The sequence below is a fragment of the Chionomys nivalis genome, chromosome 18, assembly GCF_950005125.1.
Source record: "Chionomys nivalis chromosome 18, mChiNiv1.1, whole genome shotgun sequence".
Classification (NCBI taxonomy): Eukaryota; Metazoa; Chordata; class Mammalia; order Rodentia; family Cricetidae; genus Chionomys; species Chionomys nivalis.
This window is the reverse complement of record NC_080103.1, coordinates 44,529,783-44,556,007: the sequence shown is the minus strand read 5'-3', so window position 1 is coordinate 44,556,007 and position 26,225 is coordinate 44,529,783. Positions and strand designations below refer to the sequence as shown.

At 44.3% G+C, this 26,225-nt stretch overlaps 2 protein-coding genes across 3 annotated transcripts in view; one reads left to right on the top strand and one right to left on the bottom strand.

Moving 5' to 3' along the window:
• Nfkb1 (nuclear factor kappa B subunit 1) overlaps positions 1–26,225 on the top strand; it is a 109,305-nt gene that overhangs the window by 58,212 nt on the left and 24,868 nt on the right. For both annotated transcript variants that reach the window (XM_057793144.1, XM_057793143.1), the window contains exons 7-12: positions 7,610–7,758; positions 15,750–15,913; positions 19,340–19,498; positions 20,673–20,777; positions 23,527–23,618; positions 24,939–25,077. In XM_057793144.1, the coding sequence (XP_057649127.1) occupies positions 7,610–7,758; positions 15,750–15,913; positions 19,340–19,498; positions 20,673–20,777; positions 23,527–23,618; positions 24,939–25,077 (808 nt within the window). The remainder of the gene's footprint in view (positions 1–7,609; positions 7,759–15,749; positions 15,914–19,339; positions 19,499–20,672; positions 20,778–23,526; positions 23,619–24,938; positions 25,078–26,225) is intronic.
• Positions 26,023–26,225, bottom strand: part of Manba (mannosidase beta) — a 110,873-nt gene continuing 110,670 nt past the window's right edge. Inside the window, exon 18 of the transcript XR_009058555.1 lies at positions 26,023–26,143. The gene's annotated coding sequence lies outside the window, so the exon portion shown is untranslated. The remainder of the gene's footprint in view (positions 26,144–26,225) is intronic.

The window sequence follows — 26,225 nt, the reverse complement described above, 5'->3', positions numbered from 1 at the left end:
TCTGTAGTCCCTGCCTGACCTGGAACTCTCTCTGTAGACCAGACTGGCCGCAGACTCAGAGATCCACCTGCCTCTGCCTCCTGAGTGCTGGGATTAAAGGCGTGTGCTACCAATGCCCAGCAGCACCACTGCCTTTCTAATGGAGAAGACAGGACATTATTAATATAGGAAACATGATGGTATTTAACATACAGAGAAAAGGGCTGGAGAGATGACTCAGCAGTTAAGAGCATTGGCTGCTCTTCCAGAGGTCCAGAGTTCAGCTCAGGTAGTTCTCAGCCTGAACTACCGTCCCATGGATCTGATGCCCTTTTCAGTGTGCAGATGTATATGAAGACAAAGCAGCCGTATACTTGGGAACAGAGTAAACAGACAGAGGGTGAAGAAGGGAGAAGAGCAGCAGGTGGGGTGGGAAGAGTTTAGGTAGAGGAAGTCCCAAGGAACGCCTGCCCAAGCAGAGAGTGCTCAAAGCCTGCAGGTAGCAGGAGGTAGCAGTGTGTCTCAGCAGACCACACGAGGCCAGAAGCTCTCTGCTGGGAGCTCACCTGGAAAGTTCCAGAACAGCAGAGCCTGGTGTGGCTGCATTGGAAATAGAAGAAACAGGGTCCAAGAGGAAGTGGGGATCAGATTCCCCCAGCCCTGGGGCCTCCTCAACTGCTGTAAAGGCTTTTTGAGAATAGAGAGACATTCAGCTGTTTTTGTTTGTCTTGGTTTTAACGTGGGAAATTGTAAGAATGTGTACATGGAATTATATAATGAGCCCCTGTGCTAATCACTCAATTTCAACCATCTTCACTTTTGGAATTTTGAGCAGAGGAATGATGAGACTTAGCAGGACCTGACTTGAACAAAATCCCTCAGCACAGATCCCGAGGGGGTGGGCTCCCAGCCAAAGAGTGGCCCCAGAGATGCTGAGGGTGGTTGGATCCTGGGCTGCTTTTGACCATCTCGCTTGATATTATTTTCTAGTTTCTTGACAAAGTATGTAGTAGAGTAAAAAGAATAAAACAATGGAAAGAAACGTTGCCAGAGAGCACTATTATACACTTCGTTTTCTATTTAAAATGCACCCGCTGGCAAGAGGCTGGCTGAGGTGAGTGCTTCCGACATTGTTTGTCCACGAATTACACGCTGCATCCCTACATTCTTTTGCGGTTGTGGATTATTAAAGCCACAAAAGGTGGGGATTTGTCACGTGTTAGCAAAGCTCAGGACTTCCCTGCACCTGAGGTTCTCAGGGAAGCCTGACCTCTAGACATTTATGTTTTATGTGATAAAATTAAAAATTAAAGGAAAAAGCACAAAGAGAAACGGAAGGCCCAGGTCAAGATATGATGATATGAAACTTTCAGAGCAGGGCTGTGTGCAGGTAGAGGCATCCCCCACCCTCAGAGCAGGGCTGTGTGCAGGTAGAGGCGTCCCCCACCCTCAGAGCAGGGCTGTGTGCAGGTAGAGGCGTCCCCCACCCTCAGAGCAGGGCTGTGTGCAGGTAGAGGCGTTTTTGCCTGCTCTGGGGAAGAGCCTCCTATCTGAGAGGTGGTTTGCATTATAGTCCCAGCCTGAGTCTCCAGCTCCATGTGGTGTTGGCCACTCTAGTAGGGAGTGTCAGGAATACTGCACATCCATGAACCCTGCTGGGAAAACAAGTTGCCGGTAGTAGTGAATGAATTGAAGAGGTTTCCATGCGTCCCATCCCCTGCTTGCAATAGCGCAGCAGTGCTCAGAGGATGAAGAGTGAATTCCACAGTGTTCTGCATCTTGGCTGTCCTCAGAAGGTTACATCACTTGTTGCTCAGTCTGTCTAAACTTGTTTTTTTTTGTTTGTTTGTTTGTTTTTTGGGTTTTTTTTTTATCTGCAAGATGGGGGTACTAGTGCCAACCCTGCCTATCTCAGGGTCATCAGAAGGCCCAGATGATCTCCACAGATAAGAAGGAAGGAAAGAAAAAGCTGCTTGGTGCCAGAAACTGTGCAGGCCTCACAAGAAGCTGCAACCAATGTAGACACAAAGCGTGAGGTTCAGAAGTTACCCACTCATGTAAGATTGCAGAGCTGGGTGAAGGCAGAGTTGGGCTTTGATTCTGGGTTAGATCCACTCAGCATCCCCTGTCTCAGCGAGAAGAGACCAATTCAGCACTTTCTATGCCAGTAGGGGTGATCTCATGTAGCGAGCTTTGATCTCTGCTTCCTGGTTGCACAAATAAATAATTGAGAACAGTAAAGTGACTACCTGTCCTCCTTGAGAGGGTATATATTATTAAATAATCTCCTAGTCTCTCTCCCGCCCCTCCTTCCCCTTCTCCTTCCCGTTCTCCCTCTTTGTAATTTGACTTCCACGGAGAAGAGTAAGTGTCATGGCTTAATGTTAGCTGGAGTAGTTTTTTTTTTTTAAATGGAAGAGACTCAGGGAGACAAGAGAACTTGGATCCTTCTCACACCTGGCTCTGAGGCCTTTCTCACAATACACATCAGTGCCAACGAGCAGGCATTTCTGTAACCACCGTGTACCTGTGCTCAGGTGGGCAGAGCAGAGCCATAGAGCTCTGGAGTGAGCTTGGCACAGAGAAAAAGGGCTGAGCCAAGTGGTGACATGGTGCAGTGGAATCATGACTGGGCTTTGGGGTGGGGGAGACCGGAGTTCCAGGGACCTGCCAAGTCCCTGCAGTCACAGGAACCAGGCAGTGCACTTTGGCTTCTTCCCCAGGGGAATGGGGAACCACTACTGACCCCACATGGCTGTTGTGGGGATTGCTTCCTCGCCTTTCATAGGTAGAGGTTGGGAAGTAGACATGCTCTGAGAAATGAGCAAACAAGCCAGGTAAGACGTTGTTAACCCTTGCTTGCCAGCTACATGTCATTTCCCGCCCTGTGTCCCCAGTCACTGTCCATACAAGGACAGTAGAGGAACCTTCACAGGCTGGCATCATGAGGAAGGTGTCATGGAAGACTCGGGTTTAGGTCTTCTCTGGAAGAATGGGTACCGTTCTCAGTGGGAAAGAGAAGAGACCATGGCTGTTGGTGGAACTGTGCAGAAATGCCTGTGGGGTGTTCCTGAGCAAGGCCAGGCAGGGGGTCAGGAGGACTGCGAGAGCACTCTGCATGCTCTCGGCCTGCCCCTCCTACTACCCTCTCCCTTCAAATCTCAGTCCTCGTTAGTTGTACTGGAAGCTTCCTGGCCATGTCTAAACCCTAATAGAAAGTCCTTCTGACAAGTTCTCCAGTTAGGTTTTATATGTATTGTTGAAATTATCCGAATAGTATCTGTCCCAGTGTTTAATTCCCGTGAGAGCAGGAGATGGGGCTTGTTCTGAGCAAAGTGCAGCCTGCACTCCCTGACCTTCTAGAGCGTGGAACACTTAGGGGCTTTACAAACGTTCTCAGTGAGGTGATAGACTAGACAGGAGACAGTTAATATCTGGGATTGTCGATCCCCTCAGGGAGCAAGTGTTGTGTTATCTCATTTAATCTTAAAGCAGTCCTGTGATCGTGTGTTATTGGTTGGGTTTTCAAGGTGGAGAAGCTGGCCGTGGGACTAAGTGTCAATCACCCGCATCTGGGGGATTTGAACCTGACTGGGAGAGCTCTGAATCTAGCCATTCTGCTTCGTGTGGTAGAGTGGAGTCAGGCTCCCAAGCAGAGTGGGGCTCCGAGCAGAGCCAGTCCCAGGTTCTGTTGGGACACTGGGAACATTCCTGTTCCCTTCGTAGTCACCACTGTCATCACTCTGAAAGAAAACATAAGCCGAAAAGTATGGTTTTACGTCTGATGTCGTACATTTCTGCTGCTTCTACTTCCTGTCAAAGTACTTTAGCCAAATTTATCCAGACAGCAACCTGGACTTTTAAAACTCTGATTATGAGAAGATTCTAGACCACTTGCCTCTTCTAACCCACTGAAGAAGCAGCACGTGCTTTTCCACGGCGGGGCGGGCTTTTAGGTAAAAGTATATGGTTGACTAAGATGAGCGAACCTGAGCCCATGGCTTCTAGTTCCAAAAGCAGTTCCGGCTTGTGGGCACAACTTCTAGAAGAGTCTTGCGTTTTGTCTGGGAGGCCAGCAAAGTCTGGTTGTCCCCAAGAATGGCAGCTGCCACTAGAATAACAGTATTTTCTAGAAAAGTAAAGCACAGCAATGTGGAAAATGACTTCTCCGAGGAATAGAAGCAGGCCAAGTGTCTTCCAGCCAGTCGCCTCACAGATGTTTGAAAGATCACCTCGGGCAGCTGTGATACTACAGGCCGTGAGTGGAGGCATAGCTGACTTAATGTTCTGTCGTCTGCTGCGCCCTCCGTGAGGACGTAAGAGCTCTAATGTGTGCTCTCATCACAACTCCTTGAGCATTACTAGCCATTGAACAGATAAGGAGACCAAGCAAGTCACCCAGCCTCGAGTGTGGACTGTCCTTGCAGTCCATGCTCTTCCACTCTCCTGAGCAGCTGACCGTGCAGGGTAGCACCTTGTCTCCCCGCCTGTGGTTGGACACCCACCATGTACTCAAGAATACGGTCAGACTCTTAGAAAGACCTTACTAACAGACACAGTTGCCCTCTGTAAACTTTGTTTTCAAGAGACTGTTCTATTGAGAATTTAATATTTCCATTAACTTCATAGAATAAATTTCTAAATTGGTAGCAAATACCCTTTGGTCTCCATGGCATCCTAGATGATGGTTCCCCAAGTTATCATGTCAAGGTTTGCCTGTGTCATACAGCTGTGTCTCTCTCTCTCTCTCTCTCTCTCTCTCTCTCTCTCTCTCTCTCTCTCTCTCTGTGTGTGTCAAGGTTTGCCTGTGCCATACAGCTGTGTCTCCTCTCTCTCTCTCTCTCTCTCTCTCTCTCTCTCTCTCTCTCTCTCTCTTTCTCTCTCTCTCTCTCTGTCAAGGTTTGCCTATGTCATACAGCTGTGTCTCTCTCTCTCTCTCTCTCTCTCTCTCTCTCTCTCTCTCTCTCTCTCTCTCTCTCTCTGTCAAGGTTTGCCTGTGCCATACAGCTGTGTCTTCTCTCTCTCTCTCTCTCTCTCTCTCTCTCTCTGTGTGTGTGTCAAGGTTTGCCTGTGTCATACAGCTGTGTCTCCTCTCTCTCTCTCTCTCTCTGTCAAGGTTTGCTTGTGCCATACAGCTGTGTCTCCTCTCTCTCTCTCTCTCTCTCTCTCTCTCTCTCTCTCTCTCTCTGTCAAGGTTTGCCTGTGCCATACAGCTGTGTCTCCTCTCTCTCTCTCTCTCTCTCTCTCTCTCTCTCTCTCTCTCTCTCTCTCTTCTCTCTCTCTCTCTCTCTCTCTCTGTCAAGGTTTGCCTGTGCCATACAGCTGTCCTCACACTCAGGTTCTCACCCTCTCTCTCCTCCCCACCCCTCTCTCTTTCTGACGGTATCTTGGAAAGTACAGAAAGTCCAGGGCCCTCCCAGTTTTTATTCTGTGGTCTGTGTAAAAACCAGATGATGCCATCCTGACTTGGACTCTCAGAGGGATCAAACAGCGCATTAGTCACTGGCAAATCTTTCAGGTTCTTTACCTCACAGTCGTCCCAGTTCCTCATTCTTGCCACCCGTCAACCATGAAGTTAGTAGTAAGAAAAACAAGTGAACACACCTCCCACCTCTCTTCTCCAGCACTGGTGACTAACGGGAGCGTCAGAGGGCTCAGATTCCAGAGTGACTGGCCTTCCTCACTGAGTTCTTTCTGCTTAAGTGGAAAGCTAGCCTGATTTCACCCAAGTGAAGCGCTTCCTCGCACTTACTCCACTGCGTTCCTGTGCACCCTGTCAGTTACAAGGGAATCACTTGTTTGGCTTGGTCCTCCTGCTGATCCTTGGCAGACTGATCTCAGATCTGATCACCCAGAGCTGGGGCATCAGTCATTCAAGAATTTTTTATTCTTTGTCCTACACTTAAATGGAAAGGCTGCTTGCTAAACTCACTTCATTTTAATACCAGAGAGAGCTTGAAGTGCTGTGTCTAAGAAATTGGTTCATGCTTTGGGATAGTAAGGGTTAAAGTTAGTGCAACTTTCCTTTCCGTTGGCTTGTTCCCCACTGTGGGAAGGCAGTAAGGAGTAAGTCTTGGTCCATTTTCTGTTATGATAGCTGATGAGTAGTTTACACAGAGTTAAAGTTCATTTGGCCGGCAGTTCAAAGACTGGGAGGCTTCAGATTCGGCAGCCACATCTGGTGGGAACTCTGCAGTCTGAGGACAAGACAGGAAATTACATAACAAGATAGGCCATCCTGGCTTAAGTATCTCTTCCTCTTTGTGTAAGGCACAGCTCCATTGGATAAGGAACTGACCCTTATGGCATATTTGACTTTACCTCCTACAGATCCACTTCCAGTACAGGCTGAAAACATTTCATGAGTTTTTGGCAGGGTTCAGAAGCAAACCGTTACAATGCTGCATCAGGGCTCAGTCAGGGAGGCCTTTGAGGAGTCTGCCCAGCGGATTGGAGGGCAGGCCAGTGTTCAGGGCCACAGTAGCTCTTCTCCATAGCCTCTAGGGAGTAAAACCAGAAGTGATCAAGCTCTGACAAAGGTTCCATTGTGGGAAATCGATATTAAGAAAAATTCTACAGAGCCCTGCCTCAGTGGAGTCTCGACAATTGAGGGGGATGGTATTAGAAGCAAGCTGGCTGAGGAAGGCCGTGTCTTCACAAGACGCTTTATTAGCAAATGCAGGTGCTTTGTGTTTATTATCAGAAGGGCTTCCAGAGATGCAATGCATTTCAACAACAGGTGAGATCTATGTCAGGTTCTGACTTCAGACAGTTCAGAAGGGGGAAATGATGGCACTGAGCTTTTGGTGTGATTTTTGGTCTTCATTGGGGACAGGTCCTATGCTTTGAAAGTCAGGATGGTCAACTAGACAAGAAAGAAAACCTGGTCTCTTCTGTTTTTTCCTCTTTATTGCTACTCCCATCGTGTTAGCGATATACACGTAAAAATTACCTCACATGGAAACTTAACTACATGAAAGAAGAGCTAAATAACCAGAGGTGAAACCGAAGAATTTCCAGTCAGGGAGTTTGCTCTGTTATTTAAGAAACTTAAGAGGTGCCTGACGTGTGCATTGTAAGTGTCAGAGTCCAAGACAGAGGAAACTACTGAAGATAGGCGGGTGTCGTAGTGAGTGACGCGGGCCACGCCATGGGCTTGCACTGTTAAAACCAGCATTCGGAGCCAAGTCCCCGAACAAGACTTCCTGCCTGGCCTAGTTACAGGGCACGGCGTTAGGGTACATTCTTTTTTCATCTCCTTTACTACATCGGTCATCCATTCTCATGCACGGTTTTCCCAGTTTTTGTCTCCCAAAATTGTGACAAGGATACAGAGAATAAAAGCTTTGTTAGAAGGAGGATTACTTAGGGACGCGAGTGGTAGTTCACACTAATGATGCGTACTGTGTTTTACTGTCTTGCTTCCAGGATATTCAGGCTCACCACATAAAGCAACCCCCACTAACATTTCGATTTATTCCCATCCTGTCATGTGTTCATCATACATTTTTAAGTTAAGTTATAGTCACATGTATACATTTGCAAATTTTTATATTGTGTTTATGCTCACTGGTTCCGCTTTACAATAGGATCAAATGTACTAACTTTTAACAATGTGCTTCTCATATAGATTTGCAACTATGTGGGACCTGCAAAGGTTATTGTACAGTTGGTCACAAATGGGAAAAATATCCACCTGCATGCCCACAGCCTGGTGGGCAAACACTGTGAAGACGGGATCTGCACTGTGGTAGCCGGCCCCAAGGACATGGTGGTTGGGTAAGTGGGGGCATACGGTGCTGCGGGAGATGGGAACGGTAGCACATGAAGCGTGTGGGTGGGAAATCAATAAGCCCTTCTCATCACAGACCTGTTCAAGGCCTGAGAGGATCTCAAAACACACATACATACAAAGCCAGGGGAATGTGTGTGATTGCCTTTGAACCCTAAGGAAAAAAACAGTGATCAGATATGTGACTGCCTGAGACAATCCTTGCGTCTATAGTCTTGGCCTCCCAGAGCTGTGTGGTTCAGTTGAGTGATGTTATATTTATAGGCACCTGACCTAAGAGCCATTTTCAATTTATCTTTGTGCCACTTTCATAGTGTTTTTTTGTCTCCTGGACATAAAGATAAAGACAAAAGCAAAAAAGACAAAATGCTACCTCCTTAACTATACAGAAATGGTTGCCTTATAGATGCTTTTCGCTTCTTTGGAGCAGGGTCTTCACTTGTAGTCCAAGGTTAACTTGAACTAACAACTGTCCTTCTGCCTCCTGAGTGTTTAGGTGCTGAGACTGGAGTCACGCACCACCACAGCCAGCTCTGAGTTTTTCTATTTGTGATTCCCTTAATAGATTCCTAGTGGGAACATTTGAGACACGAAGGAGATAAATATATATTGTTCCAACTCGATGCTACTTAAGAAGTATGCAGACTAAGTAACCAAGAAATGCAAGTTGGTTTGAGCATGCATTCGATCTTAACTGTAGATAGAGATTAGTGTATTCATTCAAAGTCAGTCAAATAAAACAATTTTTAATGAATGAAACTTTATGAAAATTATTTTATTTCTAAAGAATCAAGAAATAATAAGATATAAGTATGCCCCAAGGGTAAAAATGCTTGTGAAGCAAGTGTGATGACCCAGGTTCAGATCCCCTGGCTGCACAGAAAAGCCCATTGCAGAGCATGGGGATGTGTAATCCCAGCTCCCGTGGGGGTGATAGGAGGCAGAGATGGGAGAATCTCTGGAATTCCATGTTGCAGACAAACAGCGGACTCAGTGTCAAACCTGAAGGTGTCCTCTGACCTCTGCATACACACACAAATGTGTGCACACACAAAATAGACATTTGTTATTCTAAGGAGTTTTTTTGTTTGTTTCATTATCCTGAAACAGTAAACTAGCAGACAATGAAGTAACTTAACCCAGAGTGAAAATTGATGTAAGCATTCATTCATTTCAGAAACAGATTACTCTTACTTTGGGGATTCTTAAAAACCAACAATGAGGGCCAATCCAGTAGCCCAGAAAGCGCACTTTCCACCAAGTCTGAAACCTGAATTTAACTCCTGTAACCCACGTGATTGGAGAGAACCGACTCTGACTTCCACATGTAGCAAAGGGTTATGCATGCAGCACACACAAAAATAAGTAAAATGGAATAAAATTTTAAAATAAAAATAGTAGTTGCATTAGGCTTTTAATTACTGTGAAGAGACACCATAACCACAGCAACTATTATAAAGGAAAACATTTAATTTGTGTGGCTTACAGTTTGAGATGTGTAGTCTATTATCATGGCAGGAAGCGTGGTGACACACAGGCAGACATGGTGCTGAAGAAGGAGTTGAGAGTTCTACATCTTGACTTACAAGGAAGTGGACTATGTCACTGGACTTAGCTTGAGCATAGGAGACCTCAAAGCCCACCCCCACAGTGACACACTTCCCCCAACAAGGCCATACCTATTCCAACAAAGCTACACCTTTTAATAGTGCCACTCCCTTTGGGACCCATTTTTTTTTTTAATCAAATCACCACAATAGCTAATTAAAATAAGTTTTAAAAACAAAAGATAAGAGCTGGGGAGATGGATCCATGTGTTAAGTTTTTGCTGTACAAACTTCAGGACCTAAGTTTAGATCTCTAGCATCCACATAAAAAGTCAGGTGTAGAAAACCAAGAAAATAAATAAAGTAAAAATAGGAAAAGACCGGGCATGGTGGCACATGCCTTTAGTCCCAGCACTCAGAAGACAGAGGCAGGATCTCTGAGTCTGAGGCCAGCCTGGTCTACAAAGCAAGTTCCAGAACAGCCAGGACTACACAGAGAGACTCTGTCTCACCCACCGACTCCAAAAAAAAAAAAAAAAGCCAGATGTGGTGGTGGTGCCTGGGGCCCTGATGTAGAGTGGTGGGGGACAGCAGACAGCCAGCTAGTCTAGCCAGTTACTGAGCACTAGGCCCAGGGAGTAACCGAGGTGGAGAAGCGACTGAGGAAATTTTCCTGCCATCACCCTATGGCGTCTGTGCTTGTGGATAGACTTTTTGTTAATTTGATTAATTATGTATAACATCATTCAGAATTTCCTAAGTTTCTAACATCATTCTTAGTTTAAGTGGTGTCTGCTAAAATCCCAGCAAATGTGGGCTTTTTATGCAAAGAAACCACTTAATCACCTGTGGTGAAGTCTGGATTCCTTTGTCTCAAGTCCCTTGTTCTTGGGAGGCACAGACAGCTTTCACGTTCCTGGGCATTTCTTTGTTTGACTATGAAGATGTTCAAGTGTGAAAAACCTAGAGAGGGGAGCTTTCTTTAAGACTCTAAAATCTGATGCTTTTGATGTTGGGGAAATGTATCTAAATGGAAGGAAGAAGCTTAAGGTGATTCTTGTGTACTTTAACTTGTCTCAGCGTCTCCTGAAAGGGCGGTCCTCTTCTTGGTCTGTCACGTTTGGGTCCCTTCCAGCTCCTGCCTGGCTTATGAGAGGCGATGCAGGGTTCTCGTCACTTTTCAGACAGTTGATCAGTTATGGTTTCTTCTGATTTTACCACAGCAGTGCCCATCCCTTTAAAGATTTGTACTCTTTTGGTCTTGTTTAATCCATCGTACAATTGCATACTTTTGAGGAAATTATACATGGAATCCTCTACTAGTAATATTTATTATTATAAATATGATTAATGTTGTTTCTCTGTGTTGGTTTAATAACCTTCAATAATTTTAGAAGAAACTACTGGTGGCTGTCTCTGTAGCTCAGTGGGAGGGGCCTGCGTGGTGTGCACAGGCCCTGGGATGATCCCCAGCAGCAGCATCAATAAAAGGAACCAATGGTTATTTACTCTAAGCTGCACATAGCAACAATGCATTAGATTGTGCATCTGTAAGCAGAGGGAGGAGGTCTTCAGTGTCTTGTAGTGCAGTGGAGGGTGTGGTTCTGGAGTTGAGAGTGCTCACCGTTCATTTAGCAAGCATTTCACCATCTAATTCCCGAGTTTGCTCCCTGGGGTTTGATTTAGTTGTCGCTGAGTGGGACTTTCTAATGTTAGAAAGCTTTGAGAGATGTCATCAAGGAGATGCCACCTGAGTTATAGTAGCTGGCCATAGCAGCTTTTCTCACTGGGGTCCTTAGAGTGGCTGTACTCACTTTACATCTGGTATTTAACAGAGAAAAATCTGCCCACAGTATTTCCCAAAAGACACCATTTCTTTCATGATTCATTCATCTCTGTGTCTCTGAGTTTCTAACATCAGACCTGTATCTTATTTTTTCTTTTTTTGTAGATGTTAAAACAGCATGCTAGTTGCCTGGGAACCAGAACAGAAATGGGGGCAAGTTACATGACTTTGGAGACTTGAATTTCTTTCCTTACAAAACCAGCAAGACATACTATCTCCAGACACTTTCTATCTTCAACATTTTAGACCAAGCCAACGTTAGCTAATGCTATAAAATAGCAAGAGCAAACTTGCCACTGTCTTTCTATGGTATGACATTGATTAGTTTTAGTTCTGACTTGTAGGCAAGAAATTTAGGAAGGCAGCCAAAGTCATTTCTTAGACTTGTCAATACTGGAAATAGAATGAAGATAACCTGTTTTCAATAATTCATATTACACTGAGTATAGATTCACAAGCAAGGCACCAGTCCAAAATATTAAGATATGTAAAAACGACACCAAGAAGACCCGCAGCTTTGCAGACATCAAAACCAGAAGGATCCCCTTTATTTACAGTGTCTCCCACACCTTCTCAGCTTGAGTTCTCAATATGTTTAATTACAGTTTTCAAAATTATTTTATCAGTATTAAAACATTCATCTCTTAAGTTTTGATTATGGATTTAATGATTTTAATATAGGGTTATTCTTTTAAAATTTTAGTTAGCTTTCATAAGTCCTCTCATTTCTTATTCATTTATTTAAATTTCACCACCTTTCTTGATAAAAAACAAATCCTGTTTGGTGTTTTATTTTGACCTAGAATGTTAATATTTCGCCAACATTCTAGTTCTTTGAAACTTTTCATTCAGTGGAAAATGTCTGTGCTTTTCTGCTTTGTGTAGGCCACATTCACCAACAGCCACCACACCCTGTTTGTTTCCTGGCAACCTGGGTTGAAAGAGTTGTGCAGTTCTTTATTTTTCACAACTAATTTATAGAGCATATATCACTAAAGCAGTGGTTCTCAGCCTGTAGGTTGTGACCCCTAAGACTATATGAAAACTCAGATATTTACATTACAGTTCATAACAAAATTACAGTTATGAGTAGCAACAAAAATAATTGTATGATTGGGGGTCACAGCAACATGAGAAATGTATTAACAGGTCTCAGCATGAGGAAGGTTGAGAATCACTGCTCTGCGGGCTATATAAATATAAAGCACAAAGGCGAACCTTTGGCCTCACTCAGTGGAACTGCTGCGTTATTAAATCCCTATTTTAGAGATCCAAACTAATTGAGGTTGGTCATTCTGTGTGACTAGACAGAAGAGGCCCTGACTGGAGAAGATTGGACAAATGTGGACCTAGGCTAGAAGTGTGCCATTCCAAGTTAGGGTGTGCACTGTGGTCAGGGACTGCGTTTGAAGCCTGTGAAATCAAGGACTAAGTCTTGAAACAACAAATGCCAAAGACTTGTGAGCCCCAAACTGAATCCCAGGGGATTCAGACACATCACAACTTCAGAAACAGATGACAACGAAGATGAAAACATCTGGCTTACTGCTTCGTGTTTACTGGTGGCTACAGGGTCACATCAGCCTGGGTCTTCTTTAAGACTGATGCCAGCCTTCATCCAGGAGAATTTGATTTCGCAGAGCAGTGTAAAGCCAGGTTCTCCAGCCTCAGCATTGCTCAGAATTAACTGAAGGGTTGGTTAAAACACTTTGTTTGTTCAATAGGTTTAGATCAAACCCCCAAATTTTTAGTATGTTCTAAAATAATGTTGATGTTGCTGGTCTAAAGACTCCCGTGTTATGAAAACAAGAGTAAGAAGGAAGGTCGTGCTGCCAGCCCTTTTATTAGCGGGTGTGGCCTTTCTGTTTTTAAAATATCATTGCTGCTGTAGAAACCCTTTCAAGTGTTCATTTCTGTGGCTCTTGATAACCACATGGCTACGAACATCAAATGTGCACTGCTGCCAACCCCAGAATCTCCGCACGCCTCTCAGCAGTCAACCCTTCCTCCACTAGAGGCCTTGAAAATACTAATGAGTTTCCTTTATATACAGTTTGCCTTTTCAGAATTGCATGCCATAGAGTCATACAGCACACAGCCTTTCAAAGCCTGTCTCCTTTCACTCAACGCCGTGCACTGAAATCCTCCGTGTCGCTCCATGCGTCTGCGCTTGCTTCCTTTCAGTTACTCTGTGGTAATGCATTTAGAGACTGGTGCCTACGACCTGTTATCCATTCATTTGTTCAAGCACACTTGGTTTTTTCCAGGGCTTTAAGATAAGGTTCTTTGTGTGTGAGCATAGTTTTCATTTCTCTTGGGTATTCAGGAAGAGAATGACAAGGACACTGACTGCTAGAGCCATATTTAGAAGAAAAGGCCAAATCATTTTCTAAAGTGGCTAAAGCCTTGTATTATTCCTTAGGTGCTCATATTTGTAATACTAATAAAATCCAGGCAGTGGTGACACACACCTTTAATCCCAGTAGCCATCCTAGGAATTAAAGTAACCAAGCAGTAGTGGTGCACACTTTAAATTCCAGTCCTAGAGAGGAGTATAAGACACGAGAAAACAGCTCTCAGACACAGTCTCATTCTGAGGATTCAGGAAGCAGGATCACCATTTTGGACTGATGTAGCCCATGGCTGGCTGTTTTGCTTTTCTGATCTTCAGGCAAGCTTTATTTATTAAAATACAAATGAAATATCACTACATCAGTTGGGTGCGGATGTTCAAGTGTTATTCAAGCCTTGTATCCTAATGGTTTTTTGTCTATTAGTTCTATCAGTTACCAAGAGAGGAATGTTGAAATCACATTTATAGATATGTCTGTCTTCCTTTTGTTGTTATAAGATTTTTACCTCCTGTAATGTGGCTCTTCCTTATATCAGATGTATAAATATTTAGGATTCTTACTCTCTCTTGGTTAGTTGATATTTTCATCTCCTTTCATCCTTGGTAATGTCATTTGCTCTAAAAATCCACCTTGACTGATAAGACTATACTTAGCATGATCTCACGGCATGTTGTACGTATGTGAACCTAAGGGCAGCACACTTTCACTTCCTGCTCTGGGCCTTGGGCTGTCGTGCCGTGTATTTTACATCTACATACGTTGTAAGTTCCATAGTACGCTTGTTCTGTGGAGTTTGTTTGTTTGTTTGTTTGCCATAGACAGAAAAGTAATTTTTCAGTTAGTTGCATAAATGAGGGCCATGAGCTTGTATTGACTGACACACATTCGCATCTCCATTGCTCTTCGCCCTGCTTTATAGGTCAGGGTTTCTGGCTGGCTGTCCCCCGCCGGCATCACTTCCTTTACCTTTCCTCGTTACTGCTGATCTGGTGCTGATGGGCTCGTTTCAGTCTGCTGTCTAAAGTCTTCTCTTCATCTCTGCTGTTCAAAGGTGTCCTAGGTTGACAATGTGTTCTTTCATGTCCTGGTTTTATGTTGATTCACCATCTGAGGGCTTGACCTGTTTCCAAAAAGAGCTGCTGTGTGCATCTTGCCCGGCTCTGCTGTATGAAATCTGTCTAGCGGTGTTTCTGGCTCCTCTCCATCTGTAGTTGTGAGCCGTGACAGTTTTGAAGGACTGAGGTATAGTTTTCTTCATAAACTTGAGCTTCTTAGGATTCGTTGATCTCTGGATTTTTTATTAAATCTATAAACTTTCCAACTGTTAAATTTTCTGTCCACTGCTTCTCTGTCTGTGACCTCCCCACTTCCTCTCCTGTTTTCTCTCCCATCTCTCTCAGACTAGGGTCAAGTTGGCACCATTACTAAAGAAGTACCCTCTAAGTATTCAATCTGATGCTTAATGTATTTTGAGGCTTCTTGAACTGGTCCAGCCCTGTGGGTCTATGAGAACAGCATCTCTCCCCCAGCCTTTGAGGGCTCTTTCTCTAACATTACTGTCAGCTAAAGGTATCCCTAGTGTTGTGTTACTGTATCAACCCTAGTCTCTGTTTGCCTTAAGTCTACCTGTCTCTGCAACTGCAAAGCACTGGGTTCCCATCCTGCAGCCTGGTTATTAAGCCAGGTAATTGTAAGAATCACTTTATTTATCCTCTCTTTTCTTGAGGACAGCTGTTCTGTGTCCCCTGTTCCCAGTTCCTCACCCCACTGTGGACTGTGGCAGAACACCAACATGTGTATTGTTTACTAGGCTAAATCCTCCCTTTGTGGCTGACATAGTAAGTAAGGGTGATGGCCATCTTCAGATGTGAAGTCAGGTTACACGTAGGCATGCACCGTGGAGAAAATGTAAAGTCCACCAGCTCATCAGTCACCCAGTTTGACCTGGCCTGACTCACATGTGGTGAGACTGGTTATACTGCTCTCTGCCTAGATGTACACTGTACACCCCAGCCCTGGCAACAGTTTAGTGTGTTATACGGTATATGCTATATATTACCTTCATAATATAAAAATCCCAAATTCCGATATTCGCCTAACTTGGAGTGGCGTAAGACCTGAGGGCTTGTATGTTTTTTTCAGAGTGCGCTTTGCTAAACTAAAGCCCACTCCTCCCACAGCCTACTTAACTTTTGGTTCTTTTTGCTGATCATCTTCCTGCATTTCCCCAGCTTTGCAAACCTAGGCATACTTCATGTAACCAAGAAAAAGGTGTTTGAAACCCTAGAAGCACGGATGACAGAGGCGTGTATAAGGGGCTATAATCCTGGACTCTTGGTGCATTCTGACCTTGCCTATCTACAAGCAGAAGGTGGAGGAGACCGGCAGCTCACAGGTGAGCAACCTTGCCCAGCCTTTGACTGTGTCCATCAGCCTGTCGGTCCATGAGGGCAAGGAGCTAGTGCAATTGAGTTGTTCTGAACTAGACACCTCCCTCATACGCAAAGCCTTTACACACTGATTTCCCTTCTCGGTGCAGCCGGTGATGTAGCCGGCATTTTTCACTCTACTCTCTCACATACTGTGTGTGCCTTAAACTCTGAACCAAAGTAGAAAGGCAGGACAGGGAGAGGATGACATAAGACAGTTGTTACAGTACTCAGAGAAAATGCAGGTTTCCGTTGATGGCTTTAATTTTGAACAATTTAATGGGGGCTGTTATATAAAATTTTTCTAACGGTCAGAATTTCAAGCCAAATTAACCAAAAGGAAAAAGAAGACCTAAATGATTAAATTAAAGATGAAAATTGGGGAATCATTACCAGAAATCCAGGTGACATTCAAAGGATCATTATGGCATGTCTTGAAAACATATATTCCAAAAATTAGAAAATCTTACAAAAACTGATAAATTCAGATCTATTTGGTCTATCAATATTAAACTAAAAAGATATAAATAACTTAAACAGACCTAAAACAAGCAATGAAATTGAAACAGTAATAAAATGTCTTCCAACTAAAAAAGGCACAGTCCCAGATGGAATCACAGCGAAACTCTACCAGATCTTTGAAGAAGAATTAACATAAATTATCCTTAAACTGTTTCATAAAATAGAAAGGGAAGGAACATTACTGAATTAATCTTCTGAAGCCAGTATAATCTTTATACCAGACCCAGACAAAAGCACAACAGAAAAAAGAGAAAAGAATTCAATTATGAACATGGATTATTAAGTTCTTAATAAAATGATACAAACCCAATTCATCAACACACTATAAAGATTATTGACCATGATCAAGTTGGCTTCATTCTTAGAACAGAGAATGGTTCGGCATATGAAGACTAATAAATGTAAGGCATAAATAGACTTGAGAACAGAAATTGCATGTCATCTAAATAGATGCAGAAAACTCTGGATAAAGCACAACATCCCTTTATGATCTTCAAAAAAATAGAAATAAGAGAACTATACTTCAGCATACTAAAGGCTATATACAATAGACGTATAGCCAATAGTATATGTACTGAAGGGGAAATGAATGCAGTTTCCTTGAAAGCAGGAATAAGACAAGGTATCACCTTTCTCCACTCTTACTCAACATAGTGCTTAAAAGCAGCAATAAGGAAAGAGAAATAAAAGGATACAAACGGGGAAGGAAGAGGTCAAAATATCTCTGTTTGCAGACAATATAATCCTATATATAAGAAAGCCTCAAGAGCTCACTGGAAAGGCTTAGGTCTGATGAAGTGTCACGGTACAGATTCCCCATGCAGAGCTCAGTGGCTTTCCTGTATACCAGTATTAAACATGCCCAGAAGAGATCAGCAGACACATCAACCGTGTCTAGTGATAGCCATGCCAATGGCTTCAAAATAAGCAAACCAGATTCCTGGCAGTAAGCTAACATATGAAAAGGCCTTGGCGATGAAAACTTTAAGACACTGAAGAAAGAAACAGGGAACCATAGATGGGAAGACCTTCATGCTCCAGAGTCTACATAATTGATATCACAAAAATGTTACCAAGGGTGGTCTATAGATTGAAATCCACATCAAAACCTCAATGGCACCCTTCATGGAAAAGAGGAAAACTATTCTAAAATTCATATAGAAGCAGAAGGCCTCAGGAAGCCAAAACCATAGGGAAGTAAAAAGGGTATTGCTAGAGGTATCACAATTGCTGCTTTCAAGTTACACTGTAGAGCCATGGTAACAAAAACAACATGGAACTGGCATCAAAACAGACATATAAATCAGTGGAATAGAAAATTAAGCAATAAATACCACTATAGCCACCTGATACTTGAGAAAGATGCCAAGATATGCATTAGAGAAAAGACGGCCTGTCCAACAAGTGACACCAGGGAAATGGATAGCCACACATAAAGAAGGAAACTAGATCCCCATCTCTTCCAGTATCAAATCAATTCAGCATGGATCAGAGATCATCTGAAACATACAGAAAGTGCTCCATGAGGCAGGTAGGCAAGGGCTTTCTGGAAGGCACTCCAGCTACTCAGGAAATAAAATCAACCACTAACAAATGAAATTAGAAAGCTTCTGTGAAACAAAGGAAATTGCCTTCAATATGGGAAAGAGTTTCTGGTGGCTATGTATCTGACATTAATATCTGGTTATATCAAAAACTCAAAAAATTAAATTCCAGGAAAGCAAGCAATGCGGTCAATGAGTGGGCTAAGTAACAAGGGCAGTGCTCTCAAATGATGAAGTGCAAACAGCCAGCAAGTATGAGGAAATGCTTTACACCCCTCACCATTAAAGTTGCTTCAGAATTCCATCTCACCCCAATTAGAATGGCAGTCATTAAAAAAACAAGCAGCTGCAGCCTGGCATGGGCGCCGGTGGCCCAGGGCTTGCCTAGTGTAGGCAGTTCTGGGTTTGATTTGCAGCACTCTATGGAAACAGATAGGGTAGCGCATGATCCAGGCCTTGGGAGATGGTGTCAGGAGGAGCTGAACCGCACGGTCACCCTCGGCTGTGTTTTGCAGTTGATTCAGCAGGTCCTTTTCACAAACTCTGAGGGCCTGAACTCGGTCCCTGTGAGCACACAGCGGAAGAAGAGAGCCACCTTCCTCGGGTTGCCCTCTGACCTACACATAGGCACTGCGGCCAGCAAATGACAATAGATAAATAAATGAGAAAATCAACATGGAGAGTTCTCAAAAGTAGAGCTGCCATATGACAGCTGTACACTCCTGTGTATACTTGCAAAACTCTAAGTCAACATACTACACAGACATGTCGACTTGCACATACATGTTTGTTGCAGCCGTATTCGTGAGTCAAGTTAAAGAGTTCTCCTAGCTCTCCATCAACAGGTGATGGATAAAGGAAGTATGATATATATGCATAATGGAGTTTTATTCAGCCATTTAAAAAGGCATACCCAGGGCAGTCTATGCAGCTGGAACTGACCATGTCAGCTGCAATAAGCCAGACTCAAAACATCACATGCTGTCTCTCCCCTTTCATATAAACATGTTAATATTATTTGCACATACATGTGTAGGACGTGAAAGTGAGAGGAAGGTATTCTGTTGGTAGAAGGGAAATAGTGGGCACGGCAGGGGAACCAGGAGGCTGTGGGACTGAATATGGGCCAAAGGCTTGGTCTGCTGGGATGAAGACATCTCTATGAAGCCTGTCACTATGCCAGTAAAAAACCTTTAAGGAAGTGTTTCTAGAGGAAAATAGTTGGTGTTTCAGACAGTCTTTGTGTGGGCTTCTGAAAATACGCTGTGTTAAATGTTCCCACTCTCACCTGCCCGGGCCTGAACAGACTGTACTGTGTGACCCTAGACAGGGAGAAGGAAATCATCCGCCAGGCAGCTCTGCAGCAGACCAAGGAGATGGACCTGAGTGTGGTGCGCCTCATGTTCACAGCCTTCCTTCCCGACAGCACTGGCAGCTTCACCCGGAGGCTGGAGCCCGTGGTGTCGGACGCCATCTATGACAGCAGTGAGTAGCCGTCCTGAGGCAGGGCAGCGTCACCTCACCACTTACTAAAGCATGAGGCCTACAATCACCTTGAGCGCTAGTTTATTGTCTACAAAGTGTGACTACTGCAGTCTAGGGAAGAGGGTTGGTGTCCATTTTAAGCCACACCACCCACTGTAATGTTCTTTCTTCAGAAAGTGCATTATGTCTTGACGTGTAACACCGATTTCTTACTTCTGGACACGAGACTGTAGGATAGATGGCTGGTGCTCTTTAAAGTAACCTTTTTTTTTTTTTTTTTTTTTTTTGCCCCTGGCAGCTATAAAGAGAAATTAATAAAAGACAATTATTATTTTTATCTGCCCTTGTCTCCACTTGGTAATACATTCATTAAGACAGGAACTTTAAGTTAACTCAAGAAACAGTATGTCATTTCTTCTGATCTGTAGATACTAGAACGTGGAGGGCTTTCCATAGCCTTTAGCACTGTGTAACTGTTGTTTGCCATGTATTGGATTGATAAGCAGCTGCCTCAGGAAGCCTGCAAGCTCAGAAGTCTCATTGAAAGGTTATGGAATATGATGTGCTGTGTTCCACATGCATCAGCTAGATGATTTGTCTGATTTAAACAAGTGTAACGGGAAGTGAAAAGTTCATCAAATAAAAAAGATTCTTACTCAACGGAGAACCTTAAAACGCAGCTGTTGGAGTTTTTAAAGGGGAAGCTTCATAGTGCTTGCTAGTACACGCAGCTTTGCCCCAAACCACACAGAATGCTAATTTAGTATGGGGAAAGGAAACAGAACATCTTCATTTTTCTTTGTAGAATAAAAAATAAGGTAGCTTAAAAACTGTACTTTTCTTAAAACTTTTAGGACTTTTGTAAGTGGCATAAAATTAGCATGAAGCAAGCCACTGGCCTGGCAGTTCTGAAAACCTCAGGAAACCTTCCTTCCATATCAGCCTGTGTGTTAGGGGAACCAAATGCCATCATCCAGGGAAGCAAATGCCACCATCCACTCCTCACCTGCTTGGGGATAGTGAGTGGCCCAGGCCCAGGAAGTGCTCCGAGAACACTGGCAGCTCTTCCTGCTCTGTCTGTGTCTTTGTAAAAGCAGTAGGAGTGAGCTCATCTGTCAGACTTTGTGAGACCAGGGCTAACCTAGGGTGTGCATTGTTTTCTCCCTGCGGACAGAGGCTCCCAATGCATCTAACCTGAAAATCGTAAGGATGGACAGAACAGCAGGGTGTGTAACCGGAGGAGAAGAAATCTACCTTCTCTGTGACAAGGTTCAGAAAGGTAAGTGTACACCCCAGGCTCCAGACGTGAAATGTAGTTGTCAGAGTCCTCTGGGAGTTGCTCACAGTGGACCAGGGGTGTTCTCCCTTTTCCTGTGGGATCTCTCAGAAACATTTTCAAGTGTATAATGTGTTGTTTTTGTAAAACCTGAGTACATACTTCAATTCCCCACAGAAGTAAAAGGATAGTGATTATACATAGAGCCGCTCAGCATGCTAACACTTAATAAACTTTGTTCCTGGTACTCAGTTAAACTAAAGTAACTGTTATTATCTGAGTTTTACATAACATAAAATTACAGACCCTGCTTCTATTTCTGTGCTGTGTTGTAATGTGGGGGAGCTCCCCAGTCCCTTCCACGTGTCCCTCTGATGCCAGTGGGGAAAGAGAAGGGTACGCACACAGTTTCCTCAGCACATTTCCCTCGGTGTGTACTCCGAGAAGTTCCTGATGTTTGCTGTCATTAGATATAGCAAGACTGGGAAATTAGTAAAGCTGAAGGGGTAGTTACTTTCCCAAACTTCCTTTTAAATAAAATTACAAATAAATGTTCTATTGTAAAACAAGTTTCTTGAGCCTGGTATCTCATGACCAAAGCCAGCTTGAGGGTGGAGAGAATTTATTTTAGCTCTCAGTTCATAGTCCATCATCCAGGGAAGACAAGGCAGAACTCAGAACTGGAGCCTGGAGGCAGTTTCCAGTGCAGAAGCTATGGAGGAACACTGCCCCTGGATTGGCCCTCATAGCTTGCTCTGCCTGTTTTAATATCCAGACCCACCTGCCCAGGGATGGCACTGTTCACAGTGAGCCGGGCCTTCCCACATTATCAGCCAAAACCAAGTACACCACAGGCCAGTCTGGTGGGGACATTTTCCTCAGTTGAAGTTCCCTCTTTCCGAACGACTCTGGCTTGTATCAAGTTGCCATGAAACTAATCCCAGCATGACTGATATCAGTCTACACCCAACCCACTGAACCAAAGTCATGTTCATTTCCAGACCCTTGGCTGTATATGCCATGGGCAAAATTATTTGTATTTAATTCTTAATATTTATTATTAAACTGAAATGTCTCAACATCAGAGGCTTTAGAAGGCCATCTATATCATATTGATACAATGACTTGACCATACTATTCTCAATACTGCCCATAATGAACCTGGAGATGGGGGTACCTGAGGGTCTGGGGACCCATGCTAGCAAGTGTGTGGCCTGGTTAAGAAGGTGGGCTCAGAACCTACTCTTGGGTACCAGTCCCTGCTCTTCCAACCCTACCCTGGGAGAAACCACTAGAAGCAACAAACCCACCTTGAAGAGATATGATAGGGCCAGTCTTGTCACCAAACCATGGTACTGGCTCTGAGGTCTCAGTGTGTTATGTCCCTCTGTCTAAAGGAGGCAGCTAAGCCACGAAGGGGTTCGACTGGGCAGAGGTGCCTCCAAAGGACAGAAGAGAGCTCGCTGTTCACTGAACAACTAGAATAAAAACATATGACAAATTGAATGTTAGTATTGTGATACAGGTGAAGTTTCCTATCACACACATACGTAAAATGGAAAACAAAGGGTTGGAGGTAGGATAAACAGAGACAGACAGACAGACAGACAGACTATGAAAATGACAGATGTCCTCCTCTACTAAGTCTGGGATAGATCTCCCCAAAGGCAAAGAACTGGATCAGAAAACAGTGAGATGCTTTATTCAATCCTAATATATCTAAAATTATATTAAAATAGACATACCAATTTTCACCAGTCAGTAGTGTGGTCCTACATATGAACTGAGAAGTACAGTCAGAGAGATGCCAGCCTGAATCGCATGTCATGGTTCTGTTGAACTAGAGTCTGTGACTAGAGGGTTAAAAACAAATCCTGGTTTCCTCACAAGAGGACATGGCCATCGTGGTATTTAAACCAGTTGCTTAGTAGGGAGTCAGGAAGTCGTATGTGGCGGTAGGACAGCAGAGACTGTAAGAGCTGGGGCCCTGCCTCTATGATGCTTACATACTGACTCCCTCACTTCTCAGCCATTCCTCCTTGGGTAACTGACTTAAGACACGATCTGAGGCTGGCAAGGTAGCACAGAAGTAAGGGCACTTGCTGTCAGGCCTGACAACCTGAGTGCAGGAAGGAGTGGATCACCTTCCATAAGTTACCCCCGAGCTCTGGATGTGCTTGTAACATACATGTGTACCCCCACACATGTGCACACACCAGTAGACCACAGATTCTTTCTGCAAATGAGGACAGCACTAGTACACCTACATCCCAGGACTGGTTTGAGGACTAGATGAGTTCATATTTACATGTAAAGCACTGAGGACAGCGTCTGCCATGTGAGAAGCTTCATTTATGTCAAGTGTTACAGCGTACATCTCCATTCCGGGCTGAGTCACACCTACGGGTTCTGATAATCTTCCATCCTTCGAGTTTCCCAGAAATGAGGTAGTTTAAGGGTGAAGAAATGGAAGGTTCATATGTTGACTAAGACAGAGCTTAATGGATTGGGCAAATCTAATACTCTGCCACTGTGAATAAATAGTAGATCCCATTCCCGGAGTGAATGCTGTGTATTTAGTGGAGTCAGTGATCTGTGAAGACTTTAAATGGTGCAAATTTCCTGCTACTCATTCTTTTCAAAGCATTTACATTTGCATGAGGTATAGTTACGTGCCAGCCGCATTTGCTAGCATGCTCGTCAACGTTGCTACACCCATTGCAGTCATATGCCTGCATGTGACCATTTGCAGATGACATCCAGATTCGGTTTTATGAAGAAGAAGAAAATGGTGGAATTTGGGAAGGATTCGGAGACTTTTCCCCCACGGATGTTCATAGGCAGGTAGGTGGGTCGATACTGCGGGTTTTATTTTAATACATGTTCTGCCTCGGTGAAATTCAGTGCTCTGTTTCCGCATACTGAAAAAGAAACCGTCGTAAGTCTCTTTAGCATCCATACAGCGGGCTATTTTTATGGCTCTTCCAGAGAAGTGCCCAAACATAGAGCTGCGGGCAAGGTGCTGCTAGAACATTGGCTCAGAGAGCCTGGCATGGCGCCCCGTGGGTGTCTGCTGTCCGGGTGCTGAAGGCAGTGGCCCTCAGCTCCCCCTTGCAAATGTCTCAGTATTCGCCATTATGGCAAAGCCTGGGAAGGAGGCTGAGATTGATGCCTTCCTGAGGAGCTGGGGTCTCCAGCTGCTTAGATGACCATGGTGAAGAGTGACCTCTGTCGATGTGATGGAATAACATGCAGTTACTAGAAAAGGGGAGTCTGTGCCCAAATAGAGACCTGAAACAGTGCTGAGATTATGAGGTCATTGATTGAGGACATGCTGTATATAAAAACAGTTCAGTGTTCACATGCCCAGGAAGCCTGAGAAAATGACAGCAGCTCCCTCCAGGAATCTGCACTGAAGAGGTGCCTGAACGGGAGAGTTATCTGTGTGTGCCTATATTTTATGAGACCTTGCTGTTGTGAATATAAACATAGAAAAGACGAAACTGAGTATGTCCAGTGCCTGACTGTTCCAGTACGACCCCAGATTAGCACATGATGCCTCCAGCCCAGCGTTACTTCCCGTGGGCATGTCTGGCTGAAGGCTGACAGTGGCAGCCCCGATTCCATCTGCTTCCACACCCAGTCCTTCACGTGCTGCCCTGTATGATCTTGGAGGTGTTTAATGCAAATTTGAAAAAGAAATAATTAAGATGTATTAATTAGGATAATTAACCAGCATACCATTGGGTTTTATTTTCACAGGGGCAATATAATAAAAACGTATGCTGGGCTATGGTAGTGCAGGCCTTTAATCCCAACACTTGGGAGGCAGAGGCAGGTGGATCTCTGTGAGTTCAAGGACTACCTGGTCTACAGAACAAGTTCCAGGACAGCCAAGACTGTTACACAGAGAAACATTATCTCAAACAAATAAATAATGAATAGATGATAGATAGATAGATAGATAGATAGATAGATAGATAGATAGATAGATAGATAGAATGGGTATAGCATGCTGACTGGAACTTTCTCCAGGTGCTGGGTTTCATCACACTTTATTTAAGCCTAGAGTATAAATGTATGCATACAGAACGTGCCTGGTGCTCACCACCACCAGAAAACAAATACCCTACACCAATGTTTGGGTTTTTTTGTACCCTACAGTTTGCCATTGTCTTCAAAACTCCAAAGTATAAGGATGTCAACATTACAAAACCAGCTTCTGTATTTGTTCAGCTTCGGAGGAAATCAGACTTGGAAACGAGTGAACCAAAACCCTTCCTCTACTACCCTGAAATCAAAGGTACCTGGGTTGTTTAGGCACCGCTGTCTGGGGTGAAGGGCTTATTTTTAGAGACCAGAGGATAATGTATTGAGGCCATGGAATGAGCGCCAGCTCTACCGTTGAGCTGTAACCCCAGTTTTCCATTTATAGTAAGTACCCAAAGCAGAAGCATCCACAAACCATATGAAGTTGTGGAGACAGCCCTGGATCCCATGATCCAAAATCATCTTCTTCAGTCAGAAGCATTTGGGATGTTATTGAGGATGAATAAAATCAAGGCTCCCTGGCTTTATAAAATAGACGATGAGGGCAGGAGTGTGGCACCTTGTTTGTCCTGGGAGAGATGATCTGAGTGCTGAGATGAGGAGGGCTGAGGCAGGTGAGGGAGGCCAGGCCCCGGCGCTGGAATGTGTGTGTAGTCTGAAGGGTTCTACATGGACGCTGGAGTGATGGCTAGGCCTGTCCGCGTGCTGTCTGGGATGGCACAGGCAGAAGGATGCAAGAATCCAGAGGTGCTTTGCAAGTGTTCAGACAGGTCCCAGTGCCTGGGAGTGAGATCCAGCAGACACTGCCGTGGAGGTGCTCTGGAGACCCAGGCCTCAGGTGCAGGAAGTGAAAGAGAGGCTCAGATCAAAGGTGGGAACTTCCAGTGTGGCTAAGCGGATAGGAGGATCAAGGGAGGAAAGTGTGAGGGAGAAAGAGAAGCTCCGTGTAAACATGTTTCAGTTCAGGCCACGTGCAGGGAGAAGGCCAGTCAGAGGCCAGACCCCAGTGTCAGTTAGGTCAGCAGCATGACTGTCCCCAGATGCAGGGTTCTGGCTGAGGTTGGGTCCAGAGAGGCAGCCACAATGGGGACCCCTGGTGTTGCTTCCCTGAGGGCAAAGCATGGTGGTGTTCAAGAACCTCTGTGGTAGAACCATTTCAAAAGCATTTGTGAGAGTTCATATTTCTTTCTGAGGTATGACCGGCTGCTGCTGGGTCAGATGTATGGTACATTCCGTGGCTGGCCTACTTCAAGTCTTCTAGATCCTTCTGCCCACACAAGGCAATGTGAAATTCCATGCTGTACCTGAGGCCCTGCCCTCTGAAAATTGGAGAAAAAAGTAGAATTCACCTTGTGAAATATGCCTTCAAAATAATGTTATCTTTGCTGATGCAGAATCATG